The sequence below is a fragment of the Pinus tabuliformis genome, chromosome 2_2 (genome assembly GCF_031772625.1).
Source record: "Pinus tabuliformis cultivar Carrire ecotype Pingquan chromosome 2_2, CPIR1, whole genome shotgun sequence".
Lineage (NCBI taxonomy): Eukaryota > Viridiplantae > Streptophyta > Pinopsida > Pinales > Pinaceae > Pinus > Pinus tabuliformis.
Window position 1 is genome coordinate 995,927,409 of NC_142300.1, and position 18,187 is coordinate 995,945,595.

The window sequence follows — 18,187 nt, forward strand, 5'->3', positions numbered from 1 at the left end:
CAGAGGGGTGGTGCTCCGGGCAGCGTGCAGAGTAGTGTACAGAACAGTTCACTAGGGAGTCCACTGATGAACAGTTCACACGGTACCTCAGCTTCTACAGGTTCAGGGGCAGGGATGAGGACAACAGACAGACAGTCAGGAGTTCAGGCTCCTGATGATGATGATGATGAGGAGTTTCATTCTCCTATGGGAGAAGTGCGTTTAGGGAAGAGGAAGCCCAAGTGGCTTCAGGACACCTTGAGAGATGCCACATATGTTGCTGAGCCTAAGAGGTCGGTCAGAGAGAGTAGACCACCTGAGAGGTTTTGTAGCTATATGGCAATGGTTACCAACATCCTTGACTCTGAGCCTTCTAACTATGAGGAGGCAGCTAGCCAGCAGGTCTAGAGAGAGGCCATGCATGAGGAGTATTCTTCTATCATGAAGAATGATGTTTGGGAGGTGGTGCCGAGGCCTGAGGGCAAATCCGTGGTTACCTCCAGATGGCTTTACAAGGTAAAGCTTGCTGCAGATGGCAGCATTGAGAAATTCAAAGCGAGGTTTGTGGTTAGAGGGTTCTCCCAGGTAGAGGGAGTTGATTATGAGGAGACCTTCGCTCCCGTGGCTCGATATACTTCGATCTGCTCAATTATATCAATAGTAGCAGAGATGGGTTGGAAGATCCACCAAATGGATGTGAAGACTGCATTTCTCAATGGCTTCATACAGGAGGAGGTGTACATTGAGCAGCCATAGGGCTTTGAGGTGCATGGGAAGGAGTCCCATGTGTGCAGACTGAAGAAGGCCCTTTATGGCCTAAAGCAAGCTCCTAGAGCTTGGTACTCCAGGATAGATACGTACTTGCAGGGGATGGGTTTCACAAAGAGTGAGGCAGATCCGAACCTTTACTTTATTGTGATAGGTGAGGAGCCTCTCATTCTGGTGTTGTATGTGGATGACTTGGTCATTACAGGTGCAGAGAGACTCATAGAGCATTGCAAGAGAGATCTTGCGGCGGAGTTTGAGATGAAGGACATCGGCTTGATGCATTACTTTTTGGGTTTGGAGGTGTGGCAGGAAGAGGGGCATTTCTTTCTGGGGCAAGGGAAGTATATTGTGGACATCCTTGGCAGATTCCACATGGAGGATTGTAAACCCATGTCGACACTGATGATTACCAAGTGGAAGAAGCTTCATGCTTCGGATTCCGAGTTGGTGGATCCCACATTGTACAAGCCACTGATTGGTTCCTTGATGTATTTGGTCAACACTAGACTAGATATTTGTTTTGCAGTCAACACGATGAGTCAGTTTATGTGTGAGCCTAGGAAGGTTCACTGGGTGGCTGCAAAACACATTTTGCGGTACTTGCAGGGCATAGTGGATTATGGTCTGGACTACAGGCAGGGGGATGGAGTGAGACTGGCAGGTTATACTGATTCTGATTGGGCAGGGTGTGCTTCTGATAGGAAGAGCACTTCAGGGTGCTTTTTGGGTTGGGTTCAGCAGTAGTGTCATGGTTCCGCCGGAAGCAGCAGTCAGTAGCATTGAGTTCAGCGGAAGCAGAGTATATGGCAGCCAGTCTAGCTAGTTGTGAGGCCATCTGGCTTCGCAAGATGTTGTTTGGCTTATTTGGTCAGCCGTTGAGACCTTCAGTGACTTACTGTGATAATTAGAGTTGCATTAAACTCACGGAGAATCCAGTATTTCATGACAGGTCAAAGCATATCGGGATCAAATATCATTTCATCAGAGATTGTGTTTAGAAGGGTGCTGTGAAGCTTGAGTATATTCACACTGATGAACATGTTGCAGATATTCTTACCAAAGCCTTACCACGGGGCAAGCATGACTACTTCAGAGACGATGGGTGTCGTGTTCCTCAGTAAGAGGGAGTGTTGAAATTTGGTACCGGAGGACAAGTGGTTCCATAAGGCTTTGATCTCTGGCCTAGGGAAAAGTGTCCAAAAGAATTTAATTTTTCTCCTAAAGTGACTATAATTTTTATAAAGTCAAATCTAATTTAAAAGTGACTTTAAGTAATAAAGTTATTAAAGTCTAATTTTAAAGTGACTTTAATAAAGTCAATGTAAACTTAGAAAGGAAAAGTGATTTTGGAAATAAATGACTAAGTGGGTCTTTATTAAAGTGGGGTGAATTAAAAAATAGAAAGTGAGATTTAAATGAGAATTTAATCTCAGCCCTAGATCTCAATCTATTTCAGCCATTGGATTTAGGGATCACCCAAAAGTCACTTAGAGTTAGATTAAAGGAGGAAAAGATCATTCATTTTTTTCATGAGCAGATTGAGAAAAGGAGAGCAAGAGAGCTAGGGAGATTTCTGGACAGAGAGGAGAAGGAGACAACAACTTGGCACACATTCCAAGACAACATTCCAGCAAGTCCGTATAGCTGAGTTAGCATACAGTGAAAGACATTTTTTGGGCACAATTTTCAAAGAGGCCGTACAACAGTTTGCACAGAAATCGAGGCGCGGAAATCTGAGTTTGCTGGCACGATTTTCAAGGAGGCCGTACAACAGTTTTCGGCACAAAAATCGAGGAAATCGTACAACATAATTTCTAGCAGCTTGCATGATTTTCTAGGCAGGTCGTACAACAGAATTTAAGGCTGAAAATTGGCACAGAAATCGAGGACGACGTACAACATTTATTGCTGTTCAGATTTTGTTGTTTGCAAGTTTTCCCAGTTTGCTGCGAGGCACGTAAAATGAGATAATTTGTAAAAATTTACTTGCTGATTTTCGCTGAATATTTCTCACTGTAAAAAGCATTTTTCAGAAATAAGAAAGAGCTCTCAAACTGGTTTTCCCCAAGAGTTGTAGGGGGTTTTTCCAAGGTCACTTTGACCAAAAACCACTGTGTTTAAATGTGTTGAATGGTTGTTTATATGTGCTGATTTTTATATTTCTGCATTTTCCAGTGTTCTATAAAATTTCCAGAATTTGTGTTTTCAGCAAAATTTATTTTTCAGTTGTTAAATGTATGGATATGGAAAAGGGCATTTAACTATTTCGGAGAAATAAAGTGAAACTGAAAACCGGGGTGGGAAATGAGAAATTTTTACACCAAAAGCCTTTTAACATCCTGTGGAATAAGCTTCAGGAGTCCTGCATTAATAATCTCTTGGGCCTAACTAGCTAACCATAAGCTACCTCTTGTAGAATCTCCACCAAGAGATTGTCGGGACCATAAAACTTTATAAGCCTTGAGCTACAAAGATAAACCCTCTTGTAAATTTTGTAAATTTATACTTTGCTGGGAACAACTTGCTTAACAAGTTCAGTAAACATAGAGGAACAGAAACTTTCGAAGTATGTATAATCCTTTGGAAATGGTCTTGACATCTCATACTCTATAAAGTTGCCATTAGAATCCCCAAAGAACAAATCCACTCGGAAGTGTATATTCTCTTTAGGCGCTAAAAGAAGAATTTAGAATACACATCCCTTTGATCTGGAGCATTAGCACGCTAATCCTAAACCCCCCTTACCTCACTGCTTTTTAAGGTAGTTCCGAACTCGGTTTTTAGTTCCTTTTCTTGTTCTAGTGATCATCTAACAGATATGGATAATAAATAAGAACATGACTAAAACATTTCAAGGTTGAAAGGACAATTATCAAACTTTAGCATCGCATAAAGTAGCCCTCCTCAAGCAACTGTTAATGGCGATGAGAGAAACTTCGCTATGGCCATTTGTGTTAGAGAAATGCATAGAATTGAACACACTGAAATGAGAGATTATATGGAGCAGCCGAACACAGTGAAATGAGATTAAAGGAGGAAAAGGAGGAAAAGATCATTCATTTATTTCATGAGCAGATTGAGAAAAGGAGAGCAAGAGAGCTAAGGAGATTTCTGGACAGGGAGGAGAATGGGACAACAGCTTGGCACACATTCCAAGACAACATTCCAGCAAGTCCGTACAGCTGAGTTAGCATACAGTGAAAGGCAGATTTTTTGGACACGATTTTCAAGGAGGTCGTACAATAGTTTGCACAAAAATCGAGGCGCAGAAATCTAAGTTTGCTGGCACGATTTTCAAGGAGGCCGTACAACAATTTTCGGCACAAAAATCAAGGAAATCGTACAACAGAATTTCTAGCAGCTTGCATGATTTTCTAGACAGGTCGTACAACAGAATTTAACGCTGAAAATTGGCATAGAAATCGAGGACGACGTACAACATTTATCGCTGTTCAGAGAGGAAAAGGAGGAAAAGATCATTCATTTATTTCATGAGCAGATTGAGAAAAGGAGAGCAAGAGAGCTAAGGAGATTTCTGGACAGGGAGGAGAATGGGACAACAGCTTGGCACACATTCCAAGACAACATTCCAGCAAGTCCGTACAGTTGAGTTAGCATACAGTGAAAGGCAGATTTTTTGGGCACGATTTTCAAAGAGGTCGTACAATAGTTTGCACAAAAATCGAGGCGCAGAAATCTAAGTTTGCTGGCACGATTTTCAAGGAGGCCGTACAACAATTTTCGGCACAAAAATCGAGGAAATCGTACAACAGAATTTCTAGCAGCTTGCATGATTTTCTAGGCAGGTCGTACAACAAAATTTAAGGCTGAAAATTGGCACAGAAATCGAGGACGACGTACAACATTTATTGTTGTTCAGATTTTGTTGTTTGCAAGTTTTTCCAGTTTGCTGCGAGGCACGTAAAACGAGATAATTTGTAAAAGTTTACTTACTGATTTTTGCTGAATATTTCTCACTGTAAAAAGCATTTTTCAGAAATAAGAAAGAGCTCTTAAACTGGTTTTCCCCAAGAGTTGTAGGGGGTTTTTCCAAGGTCACTTTGACCAAAAACCACTATGTTTAAATGTGTTGAATGGTTGTTTATATGTGCTGATTTTTATATTTCTGCATTTTAAGCGTTCTGTAAAATTTCCAGAATTTGTGTTTTCAGCAAAATTTATTTTTCAGTTGTTAAATGTATGGATATGGAAAATGACATCTAACTATTTCGGAGAAATAAGGTGGAACTGAAAACCGGGGTGGGAAATGAGAAATTTTTACACCAAAAACCTTTTAACATCTTGTGGAATAAGCTTCAGGAGTCCTGCATTAATAATCTCCTGGGCCTAACCAGCTAACCATAAGCTACCTCTTGTAGAATCTCCACCAAGAGATTGTCGGGACCATAAAACTTTATAAGCCTTGAGCTACAAAGATAAACCCTCTTGTAAATTTTGTAAATTTATACTTTGTTGGGAACAACTTGTTTAACAAGTTCAGTAAACATAGAGGAACAGAAACTTTCGAAGTATGTATAATCCTTTGGAAATGGTCTTGACATCTCATACTCTATAAAGTTGCCATTAGAATCCCCAAAGAACAAATCCACTCGGAAGTGTATATTCTCTTTAGGCGCTAAAAGAAGAATTTAGAATACACATCCCTTTGATCTGGAGCATTAGCACGCTAATCCTAAACCCCCCTTACCTCACTGCTTTTTAAGGTAGTTCCGAACTCGGTTTTCAGTTCCTTTTCTTGTTCTAGTGATCATCTAACAGATATGGATAATAAATAAGAACATGACTAAAACATTTCAAGGCTGAAAGGACAATTATCAAACTTTAGCATCGCATAAAGCAGCCCTCCTCAAGCAACTGTTAATGGCGATGAGAGAGACTTTGCTATGGCCATTTGTGTTAGAGAAATGCATAGAATTGAACACACTGAAATGAGAGATTATATGGAGCTAATCCTAAACCGCCCTTACCTCACTGCTTTTTAAGGTAGTTCCGAACTCGGTTTTCAGTTCCTTTTCTTGTTCTAGTGATCATCTAACAGATATGGATAATAAATAAGAACATGACTAAAACATTTCAAGGCTGAAAGGACAATTATCAAACTTTAGCATCGCATAAAGCAGCCCTCCTCAAGCAACTGTTAATGGCGATGAGAGAGACTTTGCTACGGCCATTTGTGTTAGAGAAATGCATAGAATTGAACACACTGAAATGAGAGATTATATGGAGCAGCCGAACACAGTGAAATGAGAGATTCCATGAGAAGCTGCTATAGTCAATTCTGTACAATAAATGTACCAGAGAACTAGTAGAGTTGAAACATAAACGGGAGAAACTTTCTAATACTCATTTCTGTAAATTAAATTTATTTCATTAATCAAGTAGAGATACAATAAAGTTGAAAATAGTACACTTAGTGAAATATTCCATTTTCCAACCACCCAAAATATTGATAATTAGTTTCCCCGCTGCCATACACATTACAAACGACAAGTATTCAATGATGAAATAGAATCAATAGTGGAATTAGAAATCAAAATATTCCATTTTCCAAATTACCCAAAATATTGACGATCAGTTTCTCTATGGACATGACAAGACGATCAGTTTCTCTATGGACATGACAAGACCGCCATATACCAAAAACCTCTAAAATTATTCAACGAGGAAATAGAACCATCATTCTGCTCTTTCCCTGACCAAAGAAGTGGGTAGGATTGTAACGCCTTCTAAAATAAGTCCACCTTTCCAATTCCCACCTTCCCATTCTCTCATGCAGAACTCTATATTTCCTGGATTATCTCCCTTTTCTTCCACAACAAATCTGCCTGCATCAAATTCCATCCAACCTTCCTCTACATAATTAAAGGGAGCCATCTGGTACCCTTCAGTTTCAACAGGTCTATCCATGTCACTCAAATATCGAGCATATATCTGATGATCGCCACAAGGGGTTGTAAGTGAGAATTTGACTGGCTTACGATTCCATCCATATGCTCGAGGCATAGGGGGGATAAAAGATCTGAGACCAAATGTCCGAATAATACCGCGGGGTGATTTGTGGACTTTGAGCCTGAATGAAACGCTATATGCTGCACCAGGAGACAAAAGCTTGCAGTCAAATTTACCAGTCACTTCAAACCAACATACTGCAACTAGCTCTGCCATCTCCTTGAAACTGTAGTCAAAAGTCAAAACTGCATCATTAGCTTTTCTTTACAAACTGTCATGTTGTTGGTATTAACCAAAAATGGAAAGAATAGAACGTTGGATTACCTGGATTCATCCTGAGAAATCCAATGCCAATACCGACCATCATCTCCCCAAGTTATGTTCAAATTTCTCGCAGACAACATAAAGCACAATTTACCTGTTGCTCGCTCTATCCAGAAATTCTGAAATCAAGAAACATTTATGTCATTAGTGCCAAATATAAACATTCAGTTAGGATAAGAAAACTAGGATATTCTAAGTGGCAACTAAAGTAGCACAATAAGGAGCAAAGCAGGCACTGAACACGGGGTAATTGAGGCTACTATTTGCCTAATTAAATATATAAAATCATAGTGTTGGCCCGTTGTGATATTGTCAATCAATACAAACTGAATTTCTGACCAAACTTAGAACTCTGAAGTCAGTGGAATTTGAGATCAAGTTGCACCTTCCCTGCGTTTATAGTTACAGCCTTCTCTTGAGGTAAACTGTTCTACTTTCAACTGACATTGATCAGCTGATCATTTGGTAGCTTTTTTATATTTAGAGATAATGTTTTTCGTGCAGAGGCACATAGCTAACATCTACGAACAACACTACAAATTCTATAACAAGGTTTGCAGATGCATCACCTTCGGCCAACTAAAAACTCAAGACCAGTAAAGTTTTATCAACGAATGAGGTGTGAGTTCCATTTAATGGTTAGTTTCATATCATTATCAAAAAAGTAGATGGAGAGATTTATTTTGAATTGCAAGTGTTACGGATGGATGAGACACATTATCTCCCTCAGCTGGGGAGTGGGATACATCATACAGGTCACTTCACTAGACGCAATTAAGAAGTGTGGGATAAACAACATTTAAAACACTCTGTTTTTCTGGGTAATTTTGCCTTCAAATCCAGTTGGAATTATATCGGTAGTCCGCGTCCTGCTTCTAGAGGTAAGCTTTGTCCATGAAACTTGACTCTTGAGGGTTTTGGCCAATTTTAAGATGACCCAAATAGTTGATTTTCCAAAACAAAGATCATAATATACAGAAATGAGGCTTGCCAGACAAAAACAGGACTAGCCCAAAATGGGACAATCTGAGCATTCCATATCAAATGCCCAATTATGAATTTCAGTTTTAGATAGACGAAGTCATATATTAAGAATTCATCCTCAACCAATAACTGTAAATTGCTATGAGGGATAATGCTTCTATTAAAGCTACGAGGGATCAAGCTTAAATGCCAACCCCGATGGGTTTTAAACTTTGACCAATTTTTTTGGGCAAATAATAGATTCAGAGTCAAGGGGCTTAAGATGAATGAGCTTAAGACAACGAAGCTTATAAAAACTTAAAAAATTTTGCAGTCCTTGTCCCCGAAGTGGCTTGTTGACAAACGCCCAACTTTATTCATTTAATGTGGCCTAATCTGGTGTATTCATCACAGCACGGTATTTGAACTAGGGTTGCATGTACGGCACTATATTCTAGTTATAAAGGCCAACCAGTAATGATAAATTTTGGGAATAATTACAACATTTGGGAACCCATTTACAAGAAGCTGGGTCAACTGGATAAAAACACTTTACATTTATCATGCTGTGTACATTAATGATGGTGTTATTTCTCATGTATAGTTTAAATGTTATAATTTTTATTTTTATTTTAAATTTGAAGTGTGAATGAAGGAGGTGAAAATGGAAATTCTAGGGTTTCTGCTGCCATGGCAGGCAGGTTTCTGCCATGCCGAATACTCTCTCTCCTCTTCACTGTCCTTTTGTTTAGGTACAGGCTCTTGCTCCCCTCAGAGGCCGGCCACTTCCTCCTCCAGGAGATGGAGTACTTGGACCATTGTTTGGGGTTCAGATCTGGGCAGACCCATGTAGCTAGTCCACCACACCTCTGTCATTGTCAAATACAGAACCTACTTCGCTTTCAAAAGCTGTCCTTTCACCAGTGCAGAAATCATATCCGGGGGAGGGTTTGTCAAGGGCTCTAGATCTGCATGTCAGGTCCTTTTCAAATGGTTTTCTCTCTGCAGTCACTCTCCCAGCTGGCATGTTTTCTTCCCTTTTCTGCCTATCGACTTCCCATTGCCTGTTGTGACCCCTCCTCCCTTGGTCAGCTGGATTTTCAACATCACAAGCTGAGTGATACTCTTGAGCATATTTTGTTCCCAGCTACCTACCCCTACTTCTCATCAAACCTAGTATTTCCAAGTGGTTTTATCAGCAGTCTCCTTTCCCCAACATGGCATTATCAGCAGTCATGTCTTATTAGACATGCCTCTTCAGCCTAATTACTAGCTTAACTAATTATTATTTATGATTTATTATCATTTACATTATATTTATATTATTTATATATATTTTATTCATTACATTTCCCTCCTAGGATCCCCCCTTCCACGGCTCCACCTATTTGAGAAGCTACAAAACAAAACAGGGAAAGCATCAAAAGAAAGATAGTCAAGCCAAACCTCGTCTTGGAAAAAGAGGTTCAGCTCAACAAAATTCAATCCATGGAGCAGGCTGCAATTATGGGGAGATTCGCGAGTAAACAAATGACCATACAAGTGCTTAGGAAATGGACCGAGGTAAATTTCACGACCACCCTTGGTTATTATCCTTGTTGTATGTTACTTGCAAAGAGGTGGATGGGCTGGGTAACGTCCTCAAAGGAAGGCACCCAAAAACTTCTTCAAAAGCACTGGCAACAAGGCTAATTCTTCAAAAGCATTGGTAACAAGGCTCTCATGCTCTCTTTCTCAAAAAATGGTCAACTGACTTTGACGCTCGGTCTGAAAAAATAGCAGTTATACCGATTTGGTTGTGCTTACCATGCCTCCCACTTATCTTATGGTCAGAGGATGCCTTCAAAGAAATAGAGAACACTATGGGGTTTTACTATGAGGCGGACACCTCTTATTTGCAATCTGGTTACACTAGTATGGTGAGGAAACTAGTTGGTTTAAACCTCTCAAAAGTTATAACAATCAAGTCGGGGGAGATGTCCATAAGCAATTGTTGCATTATGAAGGTATATCCTTCAAATGCGACCAGTGTCATACATATAGCTATCTTGGTACACACTATTCGTTTATCAAAATGAAGCAAGTATGTTCAAAAGGAGGCCCCAAACAAGGAACAACACCAGGATTCAAATGACAATCAGCCCTCAGTCTTGCTAACACAAAAGAACAATCCCTCTACAAAAATCATCTCGGAAGAAGTCAAGGAAGCACCCCATCCCAACCTTATTCCTCTAGAGGGCCAACACTCTACACGTACAATTTTGGTTCCATTGTATTAACTTTTCCCTCCATCTCTATTGTAAATTGCTCATTTATGAAATCTCTTGGTTCCTCCCCCACTTCTTCTATAGACATACTAATATCTCTTATGGGCTTGTCTCTCCCTTCCACTTCTCCCATTTTATCTATGAGTCCCTTACTAGTCTGTCCCTTACTAGTCACAAACTCCTTCCCCTTCTCGAGGAATTTTCCTCCGCAGTGTCTTCATGCAAAATGAAGTGCCCCTTAGGTCCAAAATTCCTATAATTGACACTCCAAATCCTCCTCTTCTCATGTCGAGTCCTCTAGTTCAGAAGACTCACTTCTCGATGTCTATTGCAGCCCTGGAATGCTAGAGGAGACAAACTCAAAACCTCCTCTTAAATGTCAAAAATCCTTACTTTCTATTGCTTAACACCAAGCAAATGCCAGGATCGGGTCCAGTAAACAAAAATATATGACTAGTGCTCTTAGAGCATTGCCCTCCTTAAAGGTTTCCTCATGCAAATTCTCTTCCTAAACTGTCGAGGATTGGCCAATCCTATAAAAAAATTGACTATAAAACAACTCGTCAAGACTCACTCATTGCATATCCTTTTTCTTTAAGAATCCATGATGAAAATTGAACTAACCACAAAATATCTACGTGATCTATTCAAAATCTGCGATTTCTTGGCTACAGATGCTACTAGTAGATCCAAGGGCTTGGTAGCAAGATGGAGGAAAGATGTTATAAAACTTCTTTCTAAATGATCATTTAAATCTAGACTAGCTATAAAAATCTCCTCATGTGATTTGGAGAGGTCTTTTCTTTTTCTGGAATTTTTTTAGGAATATACATTGGAAAATCCTTCCTTTCATTATGATAATCTCACTCTTGAAGGTGTGACCCAACCTTAAATTGGAGGCATGTGAGATTTTGGAGCTTGAAGCACACAGAGACCCACTAGCTGATTTCCTATTGGAGAAACTGGATCATGTGGGTCTAGTTAACATAAAAACTCCAAAACTGATGCTCGCTTGGAGAAATACCAAAACTAGGGAAGCCAAAATAACCAAACAACTTTATTGTTTGCTTATATCAAATTCCCTTACAGCTTCAAATATGAGAATTCATCAATGAGTTTCAGTGGGGGGTGAATCAAACCATTGTCCCATTTTTTTGGAATTGATTAAAGCTATTTCAAAGCCCCTAAGCCCTTTCAAGCTAAATCTGCACTAGTTTAGGGCCCCTCCTTCCTTAGGGTCATAAAAGATGCTTGAAGTCCTTACAATCTGAATGAGAGGGCTTCCCCTCCCCTTCAATTCCATGAAAACCTCAAAAAATAAAAATAAACCATCATCACTTGGGTTCATTAGAAAAAAGAAAGAGGCTCCATACTTCTATCAGAAATCGAAGACTCAATTCATTCTTTCCAGCCTTTGGAATATGAGAGCCTCTTCTTTGATCAATTAAAGGACCAAATGAGGTCTTTGTTGGAAAAAAGAAGGAAAATTTTCTTGAAACGGAAAACGAATGGAGAATTAAAAGCAAGGCCCTCTAGCTACAGGCTGTAAATGAAAATACAAAATATTTTTATCGCTTTACCAATCACTAGAGAGGATGGCTCACATGATACATCTTTCAAAGACATGTCAATATAAGGTATAAATCATTTAAGTCTCTTGTGAAAGTTGAATACAGAGCCACCATTGACAATATCCCGCAAGTTGCTAGACATTTACCTAGTTTTTTTGATATTGAAGGAAATGACCAACTGATGGCAGAAGTCACAAAGCAGAAAGCGGAAAAGGTTCTCCATAGTTTCTGAAAGGGAATAAGCCCGAGTGAAAATGACCTCCCTACTGAATTCTATATTGAGTGCTATCATTTCATTGGTGTTATGTAACCAAATCACAAAACAGAAGAAAAGATAAATCAACAACTTGAAAATAAGACTCTTCGAGGGGTCAACCTCCTTTACATCACATAAATGAACAAATTCTTGGATGATACAAATGACAAGACCTCCTTTGTATCCATAGGAGTCTAAAGGGTCACAATATAATCAGGGCCTACATAAAAATAATAATGTAAGGGCACAACAATAACGATAGTGGGCTTCTATGGGGCACAACAATAACGATAGGGGGCTATACTAGTGTTCTAGGGAACTAACATGCCCCTCTCCTTCAAAAAAGTGTTTTCCTCAACGCTTGAGTAGTTCTGGATGCTTCTGTATAAAATTCTCATCCTCCCATGTGGAATCTTCAGTAGGTAAGTTCTTCCCCTTAATGAGATACTCTGAAATTGATCAATTCTGTAGCTGTCGAATTCTTGTTTCCTCTAATATCAAATGCTATGTAACCAAATCATAAAACAAAACAAAAGATAGATCAATGACTTGAAAATAAGCCTCTTAGAGGGGGCAACCTAATTTACATCACATAAATGAACAATTCTTGGATGATGAAAATGACAAAAACTCCTTTGTATATATAGGAGTCTAAAGGGTCACAATATAATCAAGGTTACATAACAATAATAATGTAAAGGCACAACAATAACATTAGTGGGCTTCTATTGGGCACAACAATAACAATATGGGGGCTACATGGGGCACAACAATAACAATATGGGGCTACACTAGTATTATAGGGACCTAACAATTGGTGACAATCTCATAAAAGTGATCGAATATTCCCAGTGTTCTAGATAAATAAATATTAACCCCATTAACCTCTGTCTTTATTGTTGTCATCCCAATCTCTAACAACCCTTTCTCCTTTGACCACTTTAGACTAATCTCTCTTTGCAACTCTATCTATAGAATTATTTCCAATATCATTGCTATTTGTTTGAAGGACATCCTAACAATTGGTGACAATCTCATAAAAGTGATCGAATATTCCCAGTGTTCTAGATAAATAAATATTAACCCCATTAACCTCTGTCTTTATTGTTGTCATCCCAATCTCTAACAACCCTTTCTCCTTTGACCACTTTAGACTAATCTCTCTTTGCAACTCTATCTATAGAATTATTTCCAATATCATTGCTATTTGTTTGAAGGACATCCTTTGAAAGAACATTTCATCAAAGCAGTTTGGATTTTTTAAAGAAAGGCAATTCCATGAATCCATAGGCTTGGCACAAGAAGGTTTACATTTTATCCTATCTTCCAGTCAAAAAGCAGTGGTCTACAAGGTAGATCTCTTAAAAGCTTTTGACCAATTAAGTTGGTCGTATATCAAGCTCCTTCTCCATTAGGATTTCTCATATGAGTTCGTCACTTGGGTCATATATACTATATCAGTTCCACATCCTTTGTAATCCTAATCAACGGGGAAATCTCCCCCTTATTCAATGCAGAGAGAGCTCTCCATCAAGGTTGTCCACTTCCCCCCTTCTCTTTCTCTTAGTGGAGGAACGATTAAGCTGTTTATTAAATGATGATATCCACATAAGGGTTGTCAAAGGGATTTCCATATGTTGGAAAATCTTGGGACTTGTAGATTATAAATGTTTTTCCTTTGATAATTACTTGTGATGTTAGTTGGCCTTTTACTCCTTTAGTTCTTGATAATCAAGTAATTATCAAAACAATGAAGATCACAACAAAATAGAGTACATAAGATATAAGCTCCAAGCCAAGGCAAAACCCCTCCAAGGGGAAAACCCAGAAAGAAATGCTTCTCTTCTTATAGAATCTTCTTACAATGAGACTTACAAGACCCAACGACCAAAGCCAACAACCCTTCCAAGCACCAAGTTAGTCAAGTCAGCTTCTAGCGCTTCGACCTACTGCAACTTCATCAAGAATTTCGGCCCTGCAACTGTTTCTCAGAATTTCAGCCCTACAATTTTGGCCTCCTACAGCTTCAGAGCTTCACAAACCCTAACAACTTCACATGTATGGACAAGAAAAGATAGACTTCCAAAGATTTCAACTTTTGCTCCTCTTCTTCGTCCTCCCAAATACTCTTTCTCTTCTTCACTATTGCAGATCGAAGTTGAGATGATATGCTCCAAGTGAGTCAAATTCCTCCTTTATATAGCCTCTCTTAAGGGTTGAATTACCCTCCTTTGGGCCGACTTGGTCTTGGGATCCAAAATGACTTTTGATAAAATAAATATCTTTCTTTATTACAACGAGTCCAAATGGGACTGAGACACATGACCAATATTATTCTTTATCCTAGAAAGACCTAGTAAACCTAAAAGCACGAAGAACATGCTTTTGACTCGAACTTGAGTATGAAATCCATACTCCAAAATAAAATATAATTTCTTTTTCTTTCTTTATAAAGAACATACAATGTCATGATTACAATTAGGCCATTATGAAGATCCAGCCTAGTTACAATTTTCAACACCATAAGCCATCTTTGTTCCATCTCACACTTGCTCTTTGTTGATGATATTTTACTCTTCTCTGATGGGAGCTTTAGACACCTAGAACATTCACAGGGCTTGCTAGGAGCATTCTCACTAGCAAATGGTATGTTAATTGATAGAGAAAAGACCTCAGTATATGGCTAGGGACTATCCCATGAGAATATCCCCATCATTGAAAATGCACTATTCTCTTGAAATGAAGAACTAGGAGAAGACACAAAATATTTGGGTTTTCTTCTTAAACATAACTCATATTCAAAAGCAGATTGGCTTTGCCTTATTTCAAAAATTGAAAAGCGAATTCTAGTGTGGTGTAATGGATGGCTCTCCTGAGCTAGAAGACTCATTCTAGTAAAATCAATTGTAGAAGCAATGTCGGTGTATTGGGATTCTCTTCCATGGATTCCCAAGGAAATCTTAAATAAATAAACCAAATGTCTCTTCAATTTCTATGGGCTAGGAAACATGACAAGAAACCTTATGCTCTTACTGCATGGAAGTCCATTGCTACTCCACAAGCTCAAGGAGGATGCAGCTTCAATAACCTTCTTCTCTTCTCAAAAGCACTTGCAGTAAAAGGTGTCTGGCGCCTTATCTATGGGAATGGCCTCTAGAGGCTGAAAGCTTGTATCAAAAATATATAAGACCCTTATTAACCACAAACTAGATACGAAGTCTAGTAAAATCTTCATGAAATTGGTCAATTATTTGATACGTTGCATGAGTTTCTGGAACGTGGGGACATTGGGAACTTGGGTACGGGTGTCGGGAACGGTTAGAGGTTTCACCAAAATTTACAGGAAACGGCTAATCGTAAGCGGTAATATTATATAATAAAAAAATTAAAAATATAAAATATAAAATATTTTTCTAATTCTATAATTTATATAATAATCAAATTAATATTGAATCAAAATATTCGTTTATTAAAATCAATTTAAATATATAAATAATAAATATATAATCTCTCTTATATATAAATATATTCTTTGGGTGTCTCTCTCCGTGAGTCTCTCCCTTTTATATATATAAAATATTAAAATGTCAAGTTCATTACGACACATGACGAGTCTTTGAAACAATCTGGCTTAAATATATAAAGGAACGATTTTACATATGTTTCTCTAGTTATTCTTAAGAGAAAAAGTAAAGCAACTCTAATGTTTAAGCATTGACTGCCACATTCAATATGCACACACAATCTTTTGCGATATATATACATAAACAACAAAAGAAATACTCATCAACATGACATCCCAGATATCGCCCTTACATCGAGGTGCCACACACTTCCTTAACCCATCAGGAGATTGCTCAAGTTTCTCAATTAAGGATATCGATGTAAAGGATGTCTTCGACCTTTCTTCCTGCGAAGGTTTCAACTTAGGCTCATGTTTTGTGGGTAGTTCAACATATTTCTCTATAGGCTTTGTATTCCCCAACCCTAGGGAACGCTGGAACTCCAAAAATAACAGTCTTCAAAGCTCCTGTAACTTTCCCAAGCTCCCATTGGAGCTCCCGCTGAAAATTGAACGTTCCCATACAGTTCCAAAGCTCCCGGGAGTGGGGGAACCATTGGAATGGGTTTCCCAACTCTTGGCAACAGTTCTTGTGAATTAGAGATTATTTGGAAGGTCGTCATACACACTTTCCCTCTAATTGGTAAGGGACTCTATTGGAAATAGGGGATGGCTTAGTGGTTTTACTTGGGAAAAATTCATGTATAGGGAGAGCCAACAAAATCATCTACTACTTGATCCCTAGTTTCAAGCCTTAATCATGAGGGATTCCTATTCTTAAGTCAAATATCTAGAAGAGATCTAGTACAAGGCACTTAGAATTAGTTATCTGCTCATGAATTACAACTAGAATAAAAACGCATTAGGTTTTGGGAAAATTGTATTCAATATTTACCAGTGTGGAAAATATTGTCGAAATTTCGCGATTTTTCGCCAATTTTGCAAATTTTTCCATCCCACGAAATTGCGCCACTGAAATTTCGGGAAAATATCGCAGGACGACCAAAAATATAGCGATTTTGCTTTGTTGATCTTGGAGAAGGAAGGGGATGAGCTTTATGGTGATTTTCAAGGAGGGATTGAGGATCAAACAACCATTATCATCATCAACCAAAAAAAATTGTGGGTCAAAGATTCAAGATTAGTCAAACAAACTTCATTTCTTCCATTCACCGGTATGTTCTTAAAAACCCCTAAGTTAATGAATTTTTCATAGATTTATGCTTATGTTTGCTTGCCTCTTTGCCTACCAACATTTTCCTTCTTTGTTTTTTGTCATTTGCTATGATTTTCATGCCCATGGACCAATGCAAGAATTTTCTCCATTATGGACAGCAAGTTTCATTTTTCTTTTTAACTTTCTTATGCACCCTTTTATTGTCATTTTTCATTGCAAATAATGTAGTAAAAATTTGATTTATTTTAATGACAAGGCTATTATTTTTTGTGTAGTGGGGGTTTAATGCCATTTTTTTGTCTTTTTGGTGCCCTAGGAGTGAATTTTAAAGTTGTCCATTAAAAAATTCCACTACAAACATGCCAAAGCCCTTGGACCCATTTTGGCAATATGAGGAACTTGATAGTGAGACAAATCAACAATATCTAAGTTGCAAATTGTGTGGGGATTAGATGACGAGGGGTTACCCGATTGAAATACGATCTGACTGGAATACCTGGACAAGATGTTGGGCTTTGTAAGAATTCTAATCTAGAGCTTATAAGAGTTGAATATGGAGCAACTAAGGAAAAAGACAAAGAAAAAAGAGGAAGTTGCAAACAAGGTCGAACATGCAGGCAGATCTTCAAGGTTATCTACCTCCGAGATTAAGCCTGAGGGTAGTCAGAGGGGCTCCACAACTTCACTCTTTGATGTTACTAGGAGGTCGTCATTTTTTGTTCCACAAACCGAATGTGGAGCACAACCTTCAATAAAGTAGGTAGTTAGAAAAAAGGAGAATCAAGAAGCAAACAGAGTTATGGGGAGGTGTCTTTACTAGAGTGACATACCTCTCAGCATAAAAAACAATCCATTTTGGCAACCAATGTGTGATACTATTGCTATTGTGGGCCCAGGGTACAAAAGTGCTACATATGAGGAGTTGTGAGGGCCAATCCTTCAAGTGGAAAAGGACATCAACTCTAGATTGGTGGAGTTGAACCAGTCATGGGAGGTCTCTAGATGCACAATGGTGTCTGATGGTTGGACATATAGGAAGGGTAGGACCCTTCAAAATTTCTCGGTGCATTTTTTCCCCTTGGAAAAATCATAATTTTCATTAGTTAAAGGAAAATTACGAATTGTAGATGCGAAACACATATCCTGTATGTGAGGCTAAATGCCTATCAAGTGAGAAAAAAATCAAAATTAGCACAATGCACTCCATGCAGGGAGGCGTTGCCTTTAGTGTTGTTCATATCAATGTTTTTCAAAAAACTCTACACAGAGAGTAAGTATGACTGTCATTTATATACATCTGATAATTTAAAAGAAAAACATAATATTAACATAAGCAAAAATCAGGCTCCT

The 18,187-nt window shown here is 38.5% G+C and overlaps 1 protein-coding gene across 2 annotated transcripts in view; it reads right to left on the minus strand.

The window, feature by feature from the left end:
* Positions 1-6,101: 6,101 nt before the first annotated feature.
* The window catches only part of LOC149196694 (F-box protein PP2-B11-like), a 76,046-nt gene continuing 63,960 nt past the window's right edge, over positions 6,102-18,187 (minus strand). For both annotated transcript variants that reach the window (XM_089405614.1, XM_089405613.1), the window contains exons 2-3: positions 7,042-7,160; positions 6,102-6,943 (exon numbers count right to left, since the gene is read on the minus strand). In XM_089405614.1, coding sequence (XP_089261740.1) covers positions 6,445-6,943; positions 7,042-7,160 — 618 coding nt within the window. In that variant the 3' untranslated portion in view covers positions 6,102-6,444. The remainder of the gene's footprint in view (positions 6,944-7,041; positions 7,161-18,187) is intronic.